A 21,022-nucleotide genomic window follows, 5' to 3' on the forward strand; every position below is an offset into this window, starting at 1 on the left:
TCAGCTGTACAGAAATGTTTGACAAGATTGTAATGCTCTGAGTTGTGCAGCAATCTCCAGGTGTGACGGATAGCCCCAAGAAAGTACCAGTTCACAAGAAGAAATCTGACGAGGGCGCATCTCACGATGCAGATGGCAAGTAAGTACACAAGCCTGCTACACGGATTATCAATAACACTGTGATGGGGTTCATATAATCTGTATTATTTTGCGCGGAGTGTTCCATGAATCAGGCTGTATGTGTTACTACTGACTTCTGCAATTGTATTCACTCTCCCCTCTTGCTTCTCCACTCTTTTTGACTGCTAACTCTCTTTTCTCCCCTCCTTTCCCTGCTCCCTTTTCCTATCTCCTCCCCTACTTTCTTCTATGCACTTACTCTATCAGAATTGCCCCTGGACCTAGTATGATAGCAACCTCGTCTGTCTACTCCTCCCTCCGCTTACTGGTCTTTTCCTCCCCACCCCCCTACAGCACCATCTGAAATGTCGTCAGTCCTAGTATGATTGTCGCTTGTTTTGTTCCTCCCCCACCTTTCTCCACCCCTCTCCCTCACCTCTTGTTTTTCTCCAACTCTACCAGAAATGTCGTCAGGCCTAGTACGGTAGTCGCCTGCCTGTTTCCATTTCCTTCCCACTCTCTCCCTCCCTCCCTCCCTTCCTTATCTGTCTTAGCTCTTGCACTATCTGAAATGTCGTCAGGCCGAGTATGATAGTTAATTTCACATCCTTACTGTTCATGGCATGTAAGAATATCATTGTTTTTTCCCTTGTTCCCTCCCTTGCCTTGAAGCGCTTTAAAACACATTGTGTATAGGCGCTATATAAATAATCATATCACATCATATTAGCTCCGTTTAGTCTTCCCACTGCCACACCTATGACAGGACAGAGAGACCCTATGTGCTCACTGGCTGTACTGTCTGTTCCCTTTGTCCTACTGTTGTAGGCCCCCTTGTGTTCTACATAAAGTACTGTTGTGTAAGTTGTAGCCCACCAGTTCTTCATATAGTACCATACCTAACCTCAAGTAGTAGCATACTTGATGGAAAAATATTTGACCTCGTCGATTTGACCGAATTTGTGTTTTAAAAAAAAGAAAAATTGTATTTGTGATTGTTTTTTCGGTTAAATTAAAGAAATATGTGGGGAGGGGGTAAAGGTGGGGGGAAGTAGAGGGGGTTGCAGTGGTCTCCCCCTGCATTTTCGACCCAAAAAAGGGCAAATTGGAAAATGTCAAATATTTTTGACCAAGTAGACCTAACTAATGGTTTTTGCCCCTGCAACTTGCTACGATCTTAGAGGCCAGTTCCTTATATGGATGTTTGTCCCGAGCACTCATCCTGCTTTCTTTATGCTCCCCCAGTAAAATATGTAGCTTAATTTGTGTTTAAATGTGGGTTTTCTTAAATGGGTTGGGCCATCCTTAGCTTGTGGGTGATTATGGGTGCATGTTTACTTGCCTAAAGTGGCATGGGAAAGTGGTGATCCTGTAAATCTGGACATTGTTTTATGCTAATGGGTCTGTCTGTTGGAACAGGATGATCTCATTTCTAAAAAAAAATCAGGTTTGTTTACTGAAGTATGGAAGGTACAGAGTCTGGAGTGTTTTGGGGACAGTGTTTGCATAACGAGTTCATTCGAACAGGAATTCTATCTTGGGTGTTTGGTTCGCTGGAACTTTGTGTTTGAAATAAGTATGAGCATTTGGCATTGTGGACCTTATTGTAACTGTTCATGAATGCGGTTTTGTGTGAGCTATGTTGTGTTTGTGTTTGGGAACAGAGTTCACAATAGATGCATTTGACAACAGGTATCATTGTGTTTGCACCATTCACATAAAAAACGTGGATTTCAGAATGAAGAACAAGAGGCACTGTTTGACTAGTTCAGTGCTCAAGTTAGGTAAAGGGTACGTTGTTAGAATGTGGAAATGTTAAATGTCAAGTTGGTGAGCCTGAGGTTCATTCAATGCTGTAGCACTTGTGCAGCTATTTGGTACATACATTTCTGTGTGAGGATTTGTGAATGGAAGTCCATTGTAGCTTTTCAGGATTTCGTAGGTCTGTGTTTGGGTCGATGGCCATATTTCATTTTTGAGATGTCACATTGAAAGAATGAGGGCACACTTGAAGAATATCACAGTGGGATTCAATTTAATCTTTTAAGGAACATACCTCCAGCATATTTTAACAGCAGGCTGGGACACTTCCACTGACACAGAACTAATATCAAGCACAAACATTCTGCTGTACAGTTCTGCTTAGAACCTCACCTGCATCACAGAGATGGAACACTGTGTAGGTCACCTACAAAGCAGGTGAGCATTAACTATGTGCAAATGTCAGAAACCCAATAACAGTAACTATATAGCGCACATCCTGGCTTGTTGAGAAAATATTTACAAGAGACTCTGAAATCTCCAACTTGAGGTTGTGAACGCTGTTCAGTGCCAATAGTTCTTAATGCAAAATATGGCACTGTCTGGCTATGACAAACCTTGTGCAAGTCTTTTGGAATGGGTTGCTGTGAGGATGTAAGCCCTAAACTGTATCTCAGTCGAGAGCCTCTAAAAACCTTGTGCTTGATGAGTCTTAATGAAAGCACTCATTAGGTATGCACCCCTAGATATTTTTGGGTTTGGTGTCACAAGGACAAGCGGTATCCTGTGTAAGTTACTTTGCAGAGTCATCTACATGTCACTTTGGTTTGGTGTTGACTTATTGGCCCTTTTTATCTGTGCATACATGTTGTCCTCATCCATTTCATTTAGGGGGATGCCATACAGGATGCTCTTGTGTTAGAAATCCAATGCGGGATCCCCCGTGTTTCTCAGCTAAACCTTGTTCACTTTGTGTGAAAGGAAACCCCCCTACAAAAATGTCTATTTGTTAATTTCCTTTGCCTGCACTGGAGATCACAGCAGCAGCCGGTCAACACAATATATCTAGTGAATGACTAAAGGTGTCTGAGAATCCTGGGAGTAATCCACATCTTGAGTGGATGCCTGGGATGGTTTGAATGTGGTAGCAGTCAAGCGATTGAGTGGTGTGACTGGTCAGTAGGACGACGCAGACTCTTCGAGGCCATTTGTAGGTAAGGTTTATTAAATCAAACTCGGAGAGGCCTTGGCTATCCCTATGGCTATGGGGTGTTCCCTACCTAAAGAATAACTAAGATGCTCATCAGACGTCTTTTTCTCAATGTCCAAAAAGAATCTGTCCACCATCCAAACTAATACTATCTGACCCTATCACTGTCGTAACTAAAAATAGGCAGGAAATGACTCCCTTCTCCTACTCTTCGCTTTCAGCACTTTGTTTTATTTTTTATTGGACATTTCAATGACACCTATACACAAGTGTTTCCAGGCACTACAAGACAGGGGGGGGGCAGCATAGGGGAAAAAACACCAATAACGGTCGTTCTAGGCCTTTTGACATTCTTACTGTGCAAGTGTAAAGATAATGAAGTGCTGGGGAGAGTGGACATGGGGGTGGGGGGGCTTGGATGGGGGCGTTTGGAAGCAGTGAATTGCAGGAGTGGGAGCCCAGGGGGATGAACAAGTGCAAGGGGAGCCACAAGGACAAGTCCAGGGGAGAGTGGGAGAGGGAGAACAAGTGTGGTGGACAGGGTGGACCAGACTCTGGCTAGTCCAGGAAGGGTACCTGAAGGCAAGTGCTGGTAGGGATGCTTGCGAAGACTGGTCAAGTAGGGCCAGGCCCCGTAAGACTCATAAGGGGCCAGGCAACAGTCTCCAAGGCAGAAGGAGATTAACAAGGGAGGGGGAGTGGGAAGGAGGAGCAGAAGAGGAAAATCGTTTCCGGAACTTAAGAAGGTCCGACTCAAGTCTGAGGGGGCAGAAACGCCATTCCATTGTGAGGCTCCTGCCCAAGGAAAGGGATCTTCCTCCCTCTCTCCGCTTAAAGAAGCGTCTGACCTGCAGAGCATTCGAGCTAGAGGACCGAAGCACACTAGCAGGGATAGAAAGCTGGATGTAGAGGTCCCCGGCCCCAGACAACCTTGTGGATGGTGCAAAGGGTCTTGAATTTGATCCTTGCGATCACCAGGCGCCAGTGGAGAGATTTTAGGGCGGAAGAGATGCGGTCCCTGGGCCTAAGTCTTGCGGCCTTACTTTGGATTAGTTGAAGAGGGAAAAGGGAAGAAAGAGGCAGATTGGATAAGAGGCTGTTGGAGTCGCCCAGCCTAGAGAGAATCAGAGCTCTTGAGGGTGGTCGGTCAAAATACCGAAAATCAAATCTCGAATTACAAAAAGCACGAATTAAAAATCTCGAAAAAAAAAATATCAACTTTTTTATTTATTTATTTGTGTTTTTGGGGTCAGGTAAGTAAAAAAAAAAGGGGTAAAATAAAAAAAAAAATGAAAAAAGGGAGGTTGGGGGAACCCCCCATTTTGAAAAAAAAACGCATTGAATTAAAAATTCGATATTTTTTTTTTTCGAGATTTTTAATTCGTGCTTTTTTTTCGAGATTTTGACTATAAACCGCTCTTGAGACATTGTGCTTCTGGGGGAAGGTGAGGAAAGGGAGAATGCCTCAGAGGAGGTGAATCTGAAAGTTGTACTTCTTGCAAGGTCTGTGATGTGTGGGGAGAAGGAGAGGGAAGAGTCAAGGATGACCCCAAGGTGTTATGCCTCACAAGAAAGTGAGAGGAGGGGACTCTAGGAGGGTGGCCAGAGAGAGAGAGGGAGCGTTAGAGGGAGGGAAACGGGGAGCAGGTGTCTCAATGAGAACAATCTTTGTCCTACTGCCTTAATTCCAGAGATCATTAACAGAGTACCATGCCTGAAAATCAGTCAGGCAGTTGGGTATGAGAGAGGAAAGAGAGGAGGTTGAAGGGAGCTTAAAGGAGAGCGGCTGGAGTGTCTTGTCTTCTTGGTATATGTTCTCTTCCTTGGCAGCTCTGTCAGTTCAGATAATTCCTTTCTCACATTAGACAATTTGTATTCCACTTTAGGCAAGTCTTTGCTTTGTTCTACTTGTTTTGTCGTATAATCTAGGTGGGCCTTTACCTACTGGTATTCTCTCTTTTACTCAAGGTATGATCATTCATTAAAGTTGACCTTTGGCGGCTTTCACTTCATCTGTGTCACTCGCCTGCGGTCCTTGCGCTTCTTCTGGTTTCCTAGATATCTCAAGAGGGAGCTGCGTCGCTAGTATCAGCTTCCCTCTGATGGTCTCAGCAGCGTTGCGTGGATTCTTTCAGGGTCACGCCACCACCAATTCTTCTACTCTGAGGCTCTCTGAGGCTCTCGTATACACTGACCATTCAGTGTTCATTCTCTTGCTTCCCACCAAGTTTAGAATTTGTGGATTCTGCGTCCTGCAATGGCTTTTCCTCCTCCCAGGCTTATGTCAACAGTGAACTTCCCCTGTGTGGAGACGCACTGCTCTCGCTGTGGATTGGTTACTTACTCCCTTTTCTCCTGAAGAATAGAATCCCTCAGCCTCTTCTTCGTCCCAGTTCTGATACTTGACAAGATTTGGTAGTCCCATGTATGCCTATGTTTACTGGTAAAGGGAGTTACTCACAGGAGCGGGACTCCTTGTCCTCAAAGGCGGTGTCATTCCCGGTCAGCTTCCACTTGCCTCGACCACTAGGCAGGGTGTTGCGGAAGGGACGAATTCCCTCGATTCAGTGTCCTCCAGGAGAGTGAAGAGATGCACCTTTTGCAGTTGAAGCAGAGTTTACACTGTGCCCTATTTCCCTGTATAAGTCTGCACCCTTACCTATTATAATCCTCGGAAGAATCTGGAAGCAAAAGCAAATGCCAAACCAAAGCTGCTATGCTGTTACATCCTGCAAAGACCAGTCTGTGGGCAAAGCTTTGCTAGTTATGAAGGACACTAGCCTTCTTAAGACTAGAGGGAACTGGAACTCGCTACCTCCTACCTGTTCGGCACAGTTGGGTTGCAAGCCCCAAGGACTCCACTGCTTCCAGAAAAAACCTTGCAGCATGTCCCCGTTAAGATGAATTTCTAGAATCTGATCTGGTGGACACATTTTAGGAGGCCACCTTAGTTCTAGTGAACAGGGAATGCTGAGAGGTTAGCCAAAACTCATCAAGGTAAATGTGGAGAGCAATCAAGGCTATTCCCAGGAGTGTGTGAGTGGAGTCGAGGGTCAACAATGAGTCCACACAGTCAAGCACACAATTCAATTTAGACAGGGATGTAAAAAAATACAAGTATTTTTCCTAGGCCTTTACAAACACACTAAAACAGGTGATATCATCACACAATACTCAATATTAAACATATATACGTTCACCACAGGCATTTAAATGACTTGGCACAGGAGGGAAGTAAATTAATGCAGTAAAGAAGGAACCAAGTCCCAAGTGAATTCTCCTAACTTTAGCAGTCCAATCCCCACGAAGAATGGGGCTTTGTGCCCAGGAACCACAATGCTTCTCCCAAAAATGTCTCTGTAGGCAGGTTCTGATTTTACTTATCTTGTTTGGTCAAATGAAGATATCCAACAAGGTTACTAGCTAAGTAAATTGTGTTCTTTCATTAATACTAACCAGTTTCAATGACCAAAAGGCAATGGAATGGGATATTGGGATACAAAGGGACTGGCCCCCAATATTTTTCAATGGAGGACAGGGGGCAAGAAGTTCTTTGCATTTACTTACCACCCTGACTCTGATTTTCCCAAAGGACTTGATGGATTGACTGGGGTGGAGGGGTCCTCCTGCAGGCTGGTCGCAGTTCCAGGGCCACACGTTGGACCTTTTTACAGGTATCGATTCAGGTGGCTCAGGATCTCACGTGGTGAGCCGTGCGAGACAAGTTGCTAAGATGCGTGTTGTTTCGCTAACCTTGGCTCCAGGTGATGGTGGTCACAGGCGCATCACTGACTGGTTGGGGTGCTTGCCTGTTAGAATTAACGGTGAGCAGACTGTGGTTTCCCACAGAGTCTCCAGAACACATTTCTGGAGCTGTGGGCAATTAGGCTGGCCCTGGTCACTTTCCTCCCCTCTGTGAAACGCAAGACTGTGCTGATCCTGACGGACAATGCAGTGACCAACAAATGAGCTGGTATGGGGTCCTTGCCTCTGTGCTGAGAAGCAATGTGGCTGTGGTTCTGGAAATCGGTATCTGTCTGATGGCGGCTCATATGGCCAGTCAAGAGAATGTTGCAACGGATGCCTTGAGCAGACGGACGTTGGCTCTTCCACAAGTGGGAGCTCTATCAGGAAGTTCTAGAGAAGATAGTCTCCTTTTGGGGAAAACCTCAGGTGGGCCTCTTTGCTTTCATTGTCAACAGGAAGTGTGAGTTGTTCTGCTCCAGGACATTTCTCGTCAGGGAGCTCTGGAGGAATGCACTGATGGTTGAGTGGACTTTCGATCTCCTTTATGCATTCCCACCGATCCCTGTCATTCCTCTTGTTCTCAGGAGGTTGCGCCTATTCGGGACCACAATAGTCCTGATCACTCCGGGCTGGGGAATGTGGTATCCAGAGTTGCTGGACATTTCCATCTGCCCTCCCTGGCACCTTCTAAGGGTTGTGTTCTCCACCTGAACCTTCAAGCTTTTTTACTGAGATGTTGAGTTACAAGGAGTGGAACATGTCGGGCAAAGTCCTTGTTATGCACCTTTCAGCTCAGAGGCCCACTACGAAATCCATTTATGTCTGCAAGTGACAAGTACATATATGGTTTTGTGCCGATATAGGGACCTGGATCCTTTTGTTTTGTGCCTGTAGATTGCCAATGCAAATGTTTACCTCACCGCTATTTCGGTGTTCAAGAGGTTCCTGGCACAGGGCTTGTTTTACACAATTGCCACTGTCATGCAGTTCTTGCCCTTAAGATGATTTTCCTGGTGGTCATCACTTCTGCAAGACAGATGCGTGAGCGCCAGGTGTTTTCTGATTTGCCTCACCATTTGTTTTTTTTACAAAGAGAAGGTGACTTTGAGAGTGATACCCTCCTTTGTGCGGAGGGTGGTCTCAGATTTCCATCTCTCAATAGATCCATCTTACTGTGTTTCTTTTCCTCCGCCTCCAAGACAGAGGAACTATTCCATCGACTGGACCCAGTACGGGCCCTTACATTCTACATCTATCATACTACAGAGGCTAGGAAGGATGACCAGCTTTTCGTTGGTTAACTGGTGCTCGTGCTGGCAGGGCTGTGACCAAACAAACTCTGTCCACGTGGATCATTCTCTGCATTTCCGAATGTTAAAATCAAGCCAGTAAGGATGTAACAGAGGGTCTCGTAGCTCATTCCTGAGGAGCACACGTTTACTAAGCCTTACTGCTTGTATTCCCTTGTGGGTCACAATGCCCATTTTGGTAGGGCAGTCCTCAACGTTTTCTGGTTTAGGTGGTGTGCTTGCTTCCTCCCTACTCTATGTACTGCTTTGGGAATCTATCGTGGATGAGCATTCGAGGGGGTTGGGTCCTCCGACGTATTCCATATCTATGACAGGTAATGTCCACAGCTGTGCTGCTTCGGAAAATCTTTGGCGTCTGCGTCAATGACATCGATGCGCCGTCCCCGAGGACCTCCGCCGACGTCACTCGATGTGATAAGTAGGACACACGACGGCCATATCCTCAGTTCCGTTTTTTCCGCGAACGTGTTCGCTTCGTGAATCTCGGTACGCCTCGGCTCGTTGGAGTTGCTGTTTTCTATTCTCGGTTCGTTGAACCAGTTCGGTTGGTGTGTAGACCTGTTCGTGGCGATGTCTTTCTCATCTTCGACCCCGCGTCTGGGCTTCAAGAACTGCGGGGACTGTGGGTCCAAGATGTCGGTCACGGACTCGCATGACGCCTGCCTCTGGTGCCTCGGGGAGGCCCAGGATACGGACGACTGTGTCGACTGCCAGTCGCTCACTGCGGAGGCCTTGCGGGAACGCAAGAAGAAACTGTCGGTAGGCTGGGTGTCTAAGCCCCGGAAGTCGAGGTCTGCGTGGCTTTCGCCCGATGACTCGAGGGGTGACTCTCTGCGTCATCATCGTAAGTCCGGTGGGTCTCCTTCCAGGAGTCGGTCTCGCCACTCCTCCGCCGTTTCTAGGCATTCCAGGAAGCGCCGACATAGGTCGTCTTCCCCGTCCTCTTGCGAGGACTCCGCCCGTCGGCGGGTCGCTTATGCCTCCATGCAAGCGACACCAGAGGAATGGGCTTCCTTCGGGAAGCAGATGCTAGCGATTCTGGAATCGCAGGGCACTGGTCCGTCTGCGCCTCTGAGTGGGGTCGGTCGGCAGCGGTCGAGAGACACCGCCCGTACGCCTTTGGGCTCGGGGGGTCGGCACGGCTCGCGGGAGAGGTCCCGCTCGGACAAGGGTAGCCGTTCTCGCCATGCCCGTTCCAGGTCACGGTCCTCGACGCGCTCGAGACCGTGTGATCCTGTGCCGTCTTCGAAGAAGACGTCGACGCCTGTGGCGCCGAGGTCGTCGACGATTTCTCTCGAGGTTCCGTCTTCGAGGGGGTTGTCGACGCCATCGACGCCCAGGTTGTCGTGAGACACGCTCGGAGCTCCGGCTTCGAGGACTGTGTCGACGCCGCAGATGCTGGAGGCGTTGCAGCTGACATCGACGCCGATTCGCTCGACGTCAACGCCTTTTCTGTCAACGCCGGCGCCGACTCGCTCGGCGCCCTCGACGCCTTTTCTGTCGACGCCGACTCGCTCGGCGCCCTCGACGCCTTTTGAGGCTATGGTGTCGGAGGGGCCCCGTGGCATGGCGTTTGCCCCTAAAAAGGCTATGGCTAAGGTCCGGCACTGCTTTGGACTGCAGAGGTCTTCCTCTCCCCGCCTGGAGTACATTTCAGAGGGTGATGAAGGCTCTGATGGCGGCCTGGTTCCGGTTACGGTTCCAGATGACCTTATCTCGGGCCATAGTCAGTTTGATGACACGAGGCAGTCTCTGCATGATGCCAGTGGACTGGACACCTCTCCGGAGGTGGAGTTTTGTCGGCCGGAGCCTGGCACTCATGCTGATTCGTCATATCGGCGCCTTATGTCTCGGGTTACCGAGTACTTGGGTTGGTCAGCTCCCCCAGGGGAGTTCGTTCAGGATGATCTCACGGACATCCTTGATCTCGGTCCACCCACTGACCCGGTTTTGCCTTTTAATATGGCTTTGCAGAGAAGGGTGGCGGCGGCTTGAACTGCTCCGGAGAGTCTCCCGGCAGTGGGCAAGTCTTTGTCACAAAAATACCATCCAGCCAGTAGCGACCCCTGCTACTTGTCTAGGCACCCCACCCCGGAGAGTTTGGTGGTGCAGGCGGCTACGGCCCCGGCAAAGCAGGCGTTGTATCCTACTTTCCCTCCAGATAGGGACGACAAACGTTTTGACGGCTGGGCGAAGAAAGTGTTTTCTTCTGGGGGTATGGCGCTTCAGGCAGCCAACTCCATATGTGCCTTGTCTCGTTTCACACACACTCTGTGGAACTGTGTTGCATTAGCGGCTGATCATATTCCCGAAGGGGACGAATGGGATGGTTTCCTTGCTATGGTTCAGGATGGCAAGGGTGCCATGTGTGAGGCCGTTCAGTCGGGTTTGGACTTGGCGGATTGTGTCATCCAGTCCATGGCGGCGAGCACCGTAATGCGCAGGTTTGCGTGGTTGAGGAAGTCTGGGTTCGCTCCTGATGTGCAGTCCCGGCTCCTCAACATGCCCTTTGACGGTGAACACCTTTTTGGCAGCAAGGCTGACGAGAGCCTTGAGAGGTTGCAGACCTTCAAAGCTGCAGCAAAGTCGTTGGGCGCTGCAGTTCGCCAACCTCTGCCTTTTCGTCCTAGGGGACAGCAATGGAGGGGAAGTTCCTTTCGCTATTACTCGTCCTTCAGTAAAGCGAGAGGAGCTAGCAGTCAAAGAGGCCATCGTAAGAGTGCCAGAGGTGGAAACAAAGGTACTCGAGGTGCCAAGGCCGCTCGGGCAGTTGCCTCTTTGCCCTCAGGCAACGCCGCAGCCGCTACCACTCAGTCATGAGGCCAGGGCCCATGGTTCGCCGGTTGGGGAAAGGCTGGCGCAGCATCTTGTAGAGTGGCAAGCCATTACTTCAGATGTGTGGGTTCTGGAGATCATAAGCCACGGCTACTGTCTTCCTTTTCGGCAGAGGCCTCACGACAATCCACCAGTGGACCTCTCTTTGAAGAGTCTGAATCCGCTCCTTGTGCAGGAAATTCAAGCCCTGCTGGAGAAAGGCGCCATAGAACTGGTGCCTGTAGCGGAGAGGAACAAGGGATGGTATTCCCCTTATTTTTTTATTTCAAAGAAAGACTGGGGATTGAGACCCATCATGGACTTGCGCGGTTTGAATAAACTCCAGGAAGGACAAGTTCAAGATGGTGACTCTTTCTCAAGTCATCCAGGCCCTTCAACTTCAGGACTGGTTGGTGTCTCTCGACCTCAAGGATGCTTACTTCCATGTGCCGATCCATCCCAAGCACAAGAAGTACCTGAGGTTCACGGTTGGCGACTCGCACTTTCAATTTCGGGTCCTGCCGTTCGGATTGACCTCCTCCCCGAGGGTTTTCACCAAGCTCATGGTGGTGGTGGCAGCGCATCTCAGGAAAGGGGAGATTCACGTCTACCCCTACCTGGACGATTGGTTGATCAGGGGGAGCTCTCCCGAGCAAGTCCTGGATCATCTGTCAGTCACCTGCCACTCCCTTCACAGGCTGGGCTTCTCCCTCAATTTAAAGAAGTCCCATTTGACACCAACGCAGCGGCTCCAGTACATCGAAGCAGTGCTCGACACGTCCCTGGGGCAGTGTTTTCCTCCTCAGGTGAGGGCTCTTCACATTCAGCAGATGGTGCACAAGTTTCAGTTTGCCCAGACTCTCCCAGATTCTGAGTTCTTGAGACTGCTCGGCCTCATGGCATCCTGCATTCTTCTGGTGCCAGAGGCTCATCTGCGGATGAGATCTTTGCAGTGGGCACTCAAGCTCCAGTGGTCTCAGTCCTCCGGCAGGCTGTCGGACCCTGTTCAGGTGCCGCCCTCGGTAGCCCGGGACCTTCTGTGGTGGGCCGTCGAGGGCAATCTGATGAAGGGTGCCCCATTTTGGCTGCCCTGGCCGGAGGTGATGATCGTGACGGACGCATCCCTCACGGGATGGGGAGCTCATGCCAACGAGCTGACAGTCAGCGGTCGTTGGTCTCCACCGGAGTCCAGACTCCATATCAATCTGTTGGAGCTGTGGGCCGTCAGGCTAGCCCTGAAGGCTTTTCTGCCGACTGTGCGCGTGAAGAGTGTCCTGATTCTGATGGACAACACGGTGGCCATGCACTACCTCAACAAAAAGGGGTGCGGGGGAGGCAGGGTCACTTCCGCTGTGCAGGGAGGCGATGCAGCTCAAGTTCTGGGCCATCTAGCAGGAAGTTTCGATCTCGGCAGTTCATCTGGCCGGAGACGACAACGAGACGGCGGACGCTCTGAGCAGGCGGACGCTCTGAGCAGGCGGACGCTCTGAGCAGGCAGAGCACGATCTCTCACGAATGGGAGCTGGCTCAGGTGATTCTCCTGGTTATCTTCGCCCTTTGGGGGACCCCTCAAGTGGATCTCTTCGCCTCCAGTGTCAACCAGAAGTGTGAAAGGTTTTGCTCGTGGGAATTTCCTCCAAAAGGAGCCTTAGGAGACGCGTTCGTGGTGGAGTGGTCATTCCCACTGCTGTATGCGTTTCCTCCAGTCCCCGTCATCCCGCAAGTGTTGCGGAGGTTACGGAGGTTTGGTTCCCAGATGATTCTCATTGCTCCGGCGTGGGCCCGGAGGACGTGGTACCCGGACCTTCTTGTCCATATGCCCTCCACGTCGTCTTCCCTACCGAGACGATCTGCTCTCACGGGAGGGGGGGGGTCAGGTTCTCCATCCAGAGGTCAGATCCCTCAATCTTCACGCTTGGATTCTGAAAGGTTGAGGTATAAGGATTGGGACCTCCCTGAAGACGTGACGGAGGTGTTGCTCTCGGCCAGGCGGCCTGCAACTAAGTCTCTGTACCTTTGACGTTGGAGTAAGTTCTGCGACTGGTGCAGAGTTCAGAATGTGGATCCTTTTGAAAGCGACATTCCCATGGTTTTGTCTTTTTTGCTTTCTTGGGCCCACAGGGGCTTCCAAGTGGGGACCATTAAAGGTTACCTGGCGGCGCTGTCCATATTTAAGCGCTCGTCTGAAGAATGTTCCTATTTTAAGATTCCTTTAATTTCTCAGTTTTTGAAAGGGCTCACTAATGTGTTCCCTCCGTCACCTTTTTTGGTGCCAAGTTGGGATTTGAACCTTGTTCTTAAGTTTCTTATGGGTGCTCCGTTTGAGCCTTTACATTCTTGCCCTTTGAGGCTGTTGAATCTGAAAACTGTGTTTTTGGTTGCGGTTACTTCCGCTTGCAGAGTGAGTGAGTTACAGGCACTTTCAGTTAAGCCACCCTTCACTGTGTTTCACAAGGACAGGGTTGTCCTTAGAGTTCGTCCTTCTTTTCTTCTGAAGGTGGTTTCGGATTATCAATTGAGCCAGAAGGTTGTTCTTCCGGCGTTCTAGCCTCCTCCACATACTGGTAAGGAAGAGGAGAGGCTCCATAGGCTTGATTCTTGGAGAGCGTTGAGCTTTTATATTTCGCACATGTCCCGGGTCAGAGTGGACGATCAACTTTTCATTGGTTACGCTGGGAAGCGTTTAGGACAAGCTGTGACGAAACAGACTTTGTCTCGTCGGATTATTTTAGCTATCTCCGAGTGTTACCGCTTGGCGGGTAAGGACCCTCCGGCTGGCTTGCGGGCCCATTCTACCAGAGGAGTGGCTGCGTCTACTGCCCTGCAGAGGGGAGTTCCTATTCGTCACATGTGTGATGCAGCCACCTGGGCTTCAGTACATACTTTTGTACGTCACTATTCCCTTGATTCCATCAGAGGGCAAGATCTGGCCTTTGGCAAGGCTGTTCTCTATTCCGCAATTTGATTGGGCATGCAAAATTTGTATTCTAAATTCTTTCCCACCTCCTTGCTTGGTACTGCTTTGGGAGTCTGTCATAAATATGGAATACGTCGGAGGACCCAATCCCCTCGAAGAACAAGTTACTTTCTTACCTGGTAACGTTCTTTCGATGGGATGGTCCGACGACGTATTCCATATCGCTCCCTGCCTTCCCCGCTGCAGAATTTCTTTTGCGATTGCAGCTTGCGTTCCGCAAGGCCTTGTGTGTCTGACTGGCAGAAAACTGGTGGCACACGTTCTGGGAAAAAACTATAACTGAGGCTATGGGTGTCGTGCGTCCTACTTATCACATCGGGTGAAGTCGGCCGTCGGACGAGGTCCTCAGGGACGGCGCATCGACGTCATTGACGCAGGACGCAGACGCCAAAGATTTTCCGAAGCAGCACAGCTGTGGACATTTCCTGTCATAGATATGGAATACGTCATCGGACCATCCCATCGAAAGAACGTTACCAGGTAAGAAAGTAACTTGTTCATCTATAGCAATCTATGGGAGTAAAGCATCCATTCGAAAAACGAATGAATTACCTCTGTAATGTTCTTTCTGATTGATTGTGCCTCCCATGGATTCCTCATCGCCCTCCCTACCTGCCTTCTTTGCGGGAAGTTAGTACATAATCGGTTCTAGGCTCCATCCACTTGAGTGCTAGGGGAAAATTGTGGAGCTGAGATCACGGGCAGGGCTCCTCGATATGTACTGACCCTACCATCCTGTCTGGTTTGCAGAGGCATCTGGTGGAGCTGACGGAGCCATGCTTCCCCCTGCCCCCAACGGCAAATGTTTTCCAGAGAACAGCTGCGCTGGGCTAGGAATTTCATGGATGAGGAATCCGTGGGAGGACCATCTACCAGAAAGAACATTGCAGAGGGAGAAGTCATTTGTTCTTTCACATTATTTATCACATCAGACCCAACAAGTCTAGGAACGACCACCTGAGACTGCTCGGAACATTCCACAGTTGGAATTATATAATCCCGTAAAGACAATGTTCTCACTCCAGTCTGCTTTACATCCCTAATGGGCAATTCGACATGAAGGTATAGTCAATAATAGAGGCCTTTCTCCCAGCCAGGTGGACTGTCTCCTGTTCGGCTATTTGGCTTGATTAGCACACAGCTAGTTTAATTATATCTACCCCAACTCTGTAACCTTTTTTGAACAATGTTAACCTCTAGTATATCAAAGGCAATAGGACCTACTACGTTGTCCACATATACTCCTTTGACCATTTGACATTTAGGTCACCAAGTATCACAGGGGTTGAACTGCATTATTCTTGCCACCACATAACAATTTCATTAAGGGTGCTTAACATCTTAAAGGTGGACACCATGCCCATATACATTCATTAGCAGTACATCTGTACAACTTCCCATTAGTTTTCCTCTAATGTGAATTGTTATATGATTTTGAGTTGATAGAAATGTGGTTTTTATTTTTTGTAAATTCTGAAGGGCAATAAACCCCCTGAATACCTCCCCTTAAGACGTTTCTGTGATGGGTTCAAAACCCATGTATCCTATAGATTTTACAGGTCAATCATACTTCTTGTAATAAAATAATATAGATCAAGTATCAGAACATGCCACCTCCGAATACCCAAATTGTATACCCCATTAATTTCCATTATTACAACCATACTTTTTCTTACATTAGGAATGCTGTTTTGATTTCGTGCAAAATGTGTCTGATAACCTGCTCCAGTCTGGACTCATAATGTCAACCCTGTTTCTTTCTTTCACTATTCCTGTAACAGGGAGATCGATTGTGCAACATCTATCCGGATGAGCTGTGTTTACTTTTTCGTCCCTGCTTATAACTTCTGACCTATCCTCCAATTTCTTAACCTTTGCACTGATACAGTTCTATTATAACCCATATGGTGAAAAGAGCCTTTTTGGGGTAACATTTTTGAGGCTCCGAAATTGAAATCTGCCGACAAATTATATCTTGTCAAAATCACTAGTTTGCACCTCAAACAGAACTGTAGCCTGATGGATTAACCATCAAATGTGAGCTCTGTTTAGGGGTTCCAATAAAGCATCAGGGAACATATATTCCACCCGTAAAGTGGGTGATGAAGTGTCCTTATGCAGTGCTTCACACCATAGTAATGTTTAGCCTCATTGCCCCCTCTACCAGCATAGCGGTCTGTAATATTTCGTTCCCCACCAATATTATTCTTTCTATGTGTGTCATGTTTAATCAAGCCCCCCCTCCCCCAACATCAATCTTATGTCTTGGCCATCCACATCTTTCTGTCTTCTTGTGTGATTTCATAATTCAATGTTAGTCAGGTGACACTGACTATAAATGGGAGGTCCATTCCACCTTTGGTTCTTCTTATGAAAGTGCCCATATTTTTTACCACTCCCGCCTTTTTGTTTTACACTCTTCACTCCTTTATGAGCATCATTTGCTATGGATTTCCCTTATTGTGTGGTTTGCCTTTGTTTCTCAAGTTTGCAGACCTGTTCTTCACTGCTCCACATTCAAACTACTGGTTGACATTCTCCAACAACTTCACTATCTTCCTTATGATCTAGCCTAATAACTGACAGAGCTATGGGTTGGCAATGGTTTGTGGACAATTTCCTTTCCCTTTAAAACATTTAGTTTAGCTGCATTTTATTTTACAATCCTTATGTGTATGCCCTGTGCTTTGCGCGAAGCAGTTTTAGACAGTCTTTCGTTTCCCTCTATGGTGGTCTTAGTTTCCGGTTTGTATCGCTTTGATGGTGCGGCCATTCCGTGACATTTGCCATGACTCCCATGTTCAAACTATGTTTGGCAGGTACACCTAGGAGGTTGTCACTAAAATGTTAATTTTAGATCCTATGAGTTTTCACCATGTTACTGATGGAGTCTGTCGTGGGTCAGAAGTAGGACATGGACTTGCATTTTAAGAGTTTATTATTCAACAAAAAGATGCAAACTCCTATCTTTCCCTAAACTATGGATGTTCTCTTTGTAACAAAACTAACGCGCTTGTCAGTCATCGGTGCAAATCCCAAATCAGATTCAGTCCGCTGTCAAAACTGTGCTATTCTGGCCCTACCTCTATAATAACTACTACTATTGGACAGGAAAATGACTCCCTGCTCCTGTTGTCTGGGTCTTCTCCAAGTTCAGTTCAATGTGGCATACATAAATATCCCTTTGAATCACTGTCATTAATACAGTTCATCTACTAGACTCTCCCAGGTTTCAGGATGGTTTTCAACTTGGTTTCTCTTTTTTCTCTTGTTCTTCTGTTCTCTCAATTATCCTTTTCCTCTCATAGGACCTTTCAATAGTTCTCTTTTTACTCTCACAACAGTCTTTCATATATTCCTTTTCCTCTTGTTGAATCCAAACTGTAAAGTTCCAACCCTCTTTCTCACTTACTTTTATTACTCCTCGTATACTGGGATGAGTAGGAATGCTCCAGTAAATGTCATCACATTGCTTCGGTACTTCCCCTATTTCATCTTGACTGTGAAGAGTAGAAGGGTCTGTCTTGAGCCGGATCTCCTTAAAGTCTGGAAACTCCTCAAGACTTGCCTCTATGCACTTGCTCGATCTGCAACCACCTTGCCTGATGATCGTCTGTTCTGTTCTCCCTTATGTTCACTCTTAATTGTACTGTCAAAATGTCAGAATCGCCGTCAGGCCTATTTGCTGTATCCCACACTGTTTAATGTATTTTTACGCACTTGCTCTGCCTGCACAGACTGTTATTGTCTCGGAATTTCAAGGGCTCTGTGCGACAGTTCCCTCCCCACTCCCCATCTTCCCACCCTCCTTGAGTGCTTTCAAACACTTGCCTGTGTATTGGTGCTATATAAATATACAATACAATGATGTTTCTCTTCTTCCTGGTAGCTTTAAAACTTGTAGTTGACTGATGTGAATAGGCTTGTTCCAGTAACCTTTATTATTCTTCCTTGTTATCTTTAAAACGTCTGGTGTACTGAGACAAGTATGCGTGCCCCAGTAAGGCTTATTATTCTCTCTGTATATTTAAAGCTTTGTGTGTACTGAAACGAGTATGTGTCCAAGTAATGTTTATTATTCTTTCTCGTTCACCTTCCGGGTCTCACATTCTCCCCCTCATCTCTGATTTATCAGGTTATCGTCACGTGTCGGGTTGGCCTCCTCTCCCGGTAACTGACCAGCTTGCTGCTCGGCTTCACCCTCCTTCGCTTCGCTTCTGAGGTCTCTGCACAGTTCATGGGCCAAAAGGTCCCCTGCATCTATCCTGCAGTCACGCCACCACGCTCTCTCACGACCAGAACGTCTGTCAATATACTCTCCTTTATTCTCACTCCTCTCCCAACGCAGCGCGATGGCAACCTGCTTCCGTTCTCTCGGTTTCTCTGCAAACTTGGCATCCACTTCGATCTGCAGTGTGGCTTCCCTTCCCCAAAGCAGTACATTACCATTCTCTCCAGATTCTCGTCTCCGTGACGAATGCTGCACATCCAGGATCTCATCAACTGGGCAGCAACAGCCAATTTGAAATTCGCAGCCCCCCTTTCTCTCTGACAGGTCCCCACGTCACGTTTTATGATGTCCTGCTCGGGCTTCCCTGCGCATTTGCATAAGTCCTTCTTCTCTTTCACTTGTTCATTCATTATAGCTCGAATGATATTTGTCCAAATTTCTTCTATAGCTCTTAAAGGGGTACTTGGTTGACAAAAACAAACTTGCGCTTGCTCTTCATGTCTTCTTTTACAAGATCTAGAAAGAGGGTATGATGATCTGGGGTTTAGGGAGATCCTCACTTGAGCGCAAGGCTTTGTCCTCCAAAGGGCAGAGTCTCTCCCGGTGAGGTCCCCCTTCACTCTACCTCTATGGAGGGTGTTGTGTAGCGGGCTTACCTCCCAAGCCTCACAAAAAAAAGGCTCCCCTTTGGTGAGAAGTGACAGATTCCCGCTATTTGTTACAATTCTTACTTGGACAATTCTTTAAAGGCCCAATGGCTCCTGCATACTTTAAAAAAAGACACTATACTTCAAAGATGGCTAATTTTCAAAGTTTTCCCTTTTTCAGTGTTTTCTGCCGAGCACACTTCGGCTTATCCTTTGATGTTTGAAGGTGTATCTACCCTTTGCTACATATTTTCTTACGGGTTCATATGATATTTTCATATTTCTGATGCTACTATTTCAGATGTTTCATCATTAAATATGTTTAAGTAGGGGGAGGCTGAAAGCCTTTCATTTGGACAGAACTGGCTCCAGTGCAAGTCATTTTGTTGCTGAAGCCATCCTACCCTTCTCAGGCCAAAAGTAAGCTGCGATTCTCTCCTGCGCAGGGACCATTGTACCGTGTTCAGATTTAAGTTAATAGTGGCTGAAACATAGAACATCGATTGATTAACAACAAAGTTATTTTTAATTGATGGTGAAGCTGCAATTTCCTTATTATTCCTCATATACCTCTCGTCGGGGGATTTTTCGTGTATGCCAGCACTCTGCCAGCATCCCGGCTTCATGAGGCAGAAAGAAAAAGTTCTCAGTTGTATACCATAGTTATCTGCAGAATCGCTCAACTTCAGCTTTCTCATGGTGGCAGAAAGTGCACCAGGCGTGATCTTCCAAGAGCCTAGCCTGGCCTGGCAGCCTCTCCACTGTTCCCCCAAAGAATTCCTTTAGTGCCGGCTTTCACCGGCACCTCTGCTGCAACTGCGCTGGTTTACCTAACTACACACCACTTTGGCCACCAAATTGCGAGAGCACTCTGTGCTGGGATTACATTTTTACAATTCTTTCCAGCTGGCCATTAACTCAAGGAGTGTGTCGGAGAAAGAATGAGTCCGTCAAAGTAGGCTTCTGTCTGCCAGACTGCACACCACTTTAATTGCCACTTTGCGCACCAAGGAAAGATTTGGCAGAGGAAAGGAGATTGAGTGCCATCTAAGGGAGGAGGAGGAGGAAGAGGTGGTGAACAGAAAGTTCCATATAGTTCAGTATTCAGTGAGGACGAATTGATGGACATCCGAGCCATTGTGGCCTAGGTTAGAAAGCATCCTAGGTACCAGGGCTGAGGCATTTACAAATCGTGTGGCCCTGGTGCCAAAGTCGGGCAATGCCTATGCATATCCTGAGTAAAAAAAACAGAGAAGGCAAAGCTTCCGCTAGCAGAGACACATCTGGTGGGACTAGCAAACCCACCAAAGAGACGAGAGAATACTTCCTCGTGCCAGTGACGAGGAGGAGAGGTCTAGTGCCTCATCGCCTTTGGCAAGGAACTCAAACAGAGTTCTGAAATCCATCTGGGGGACTAACGTAGGAAGAAAGCACCAGCGGTCTGTTTTGAAACCCTCATCACTGGGAAAATCCAGGTATGTGAGCCCTAGGATGCTGTAAGTGACTTCATTACTTTTTTTAGCCCACTGCTTTTCTACAAACTGTTGGTTAGCTTTTCCTCAGGTTAGCAACCCTGATAGACTGATCTTGAGTCTAATGAACAAACCATTCACCTGTTGAGTTCTTCTATTTCTCACTCTTAAGGTGACATATCCCACCTAGCCCCTACCTTAATGGGTTTATCAATAGACTTGGTTTTGAATCCTGAATTGCGCTTTTATGGTCCTTTGTTGATTCTCCTTGCTGACACCCTAAAAATGTTGTTAAGCGAATTGGGCTAAAAAAGTACATCATAAGTAAAGATCATTTTAGATGTGAGACAAGTTAATGTTAAAGGATATTTGTACCGCGCACTATCACCATCGGAGTGGTCCCCTGGCGCTCTGGTGGCTCTGAAAAAGGGACAAGGGATGGGGGGTGCGTTAGTGGGCAGAAAGCTGGAAAATTGCAAGAGAGCAGTGATGTGCTATTGGTGGCCTCAGCCCGGTGGGTCCGTTGGCTGGGCTTGGGGTGTTTTGTGGTCAGTAGTCGTTGTGTGCTGTTGTGCGAGTCTGTGTGATTTTGTTTTGTTGGTGCAGTGTGGTGAAGTTTGTGCGGATTGTTGTGTTGTAGGTTTTGTGGTTGTTGGGTTAGAGTTTGAGAGGTGTATGCAGAGGGGTGAAATTGTTAGTGGATTGGTTAATTGTCATTGCTGTCTGGGGGTGA

At 47.7% G+C, this 21,022-nt stretch overlaps 1 protein-coding gene across 9 annotated transcripts in view; it reads left to right on the forward strand.

The window, feature by feature from the left end:
* The window catches only part of MYO9B (myosin IXB), a 925,026-nt gene that overhangs the window by 710,125 nt on the left and 193,879 nt on the right, over positions 1 to 21,022 (forward strand). For all 9 annotated transcript variants that reach the window (XM_069649217.1, XM_069649219.1, XM_069649218.1 and 6 more), the window contains one exon: positions 51 to 139. In XM_069649217.1, the coding sequence (XP_069505318.1) occupies positions 51 to 139 (89 nt within the window). The remainder of the gene's footprint in view (positions 1 to 50; positions 140 to 21,022) is intronic.

Source organism: Ambystoma mexicanum, chromosome 1p, assembly GCF_040938575.1.
Source record: "Ambystoma mexicanum isolate Mex_15411 chromosome 1p, UKY_AmexF1_1, whole genome shotgun sequence".
In the NCBI taxonomy this organism is placed as follows: domain Eukaryota; kingdom Metazoa; phylum Chordata; class Amphibia; order Caudata; family Ambystomatidae; genus Ambystoma; species Ambystoma mexicanum.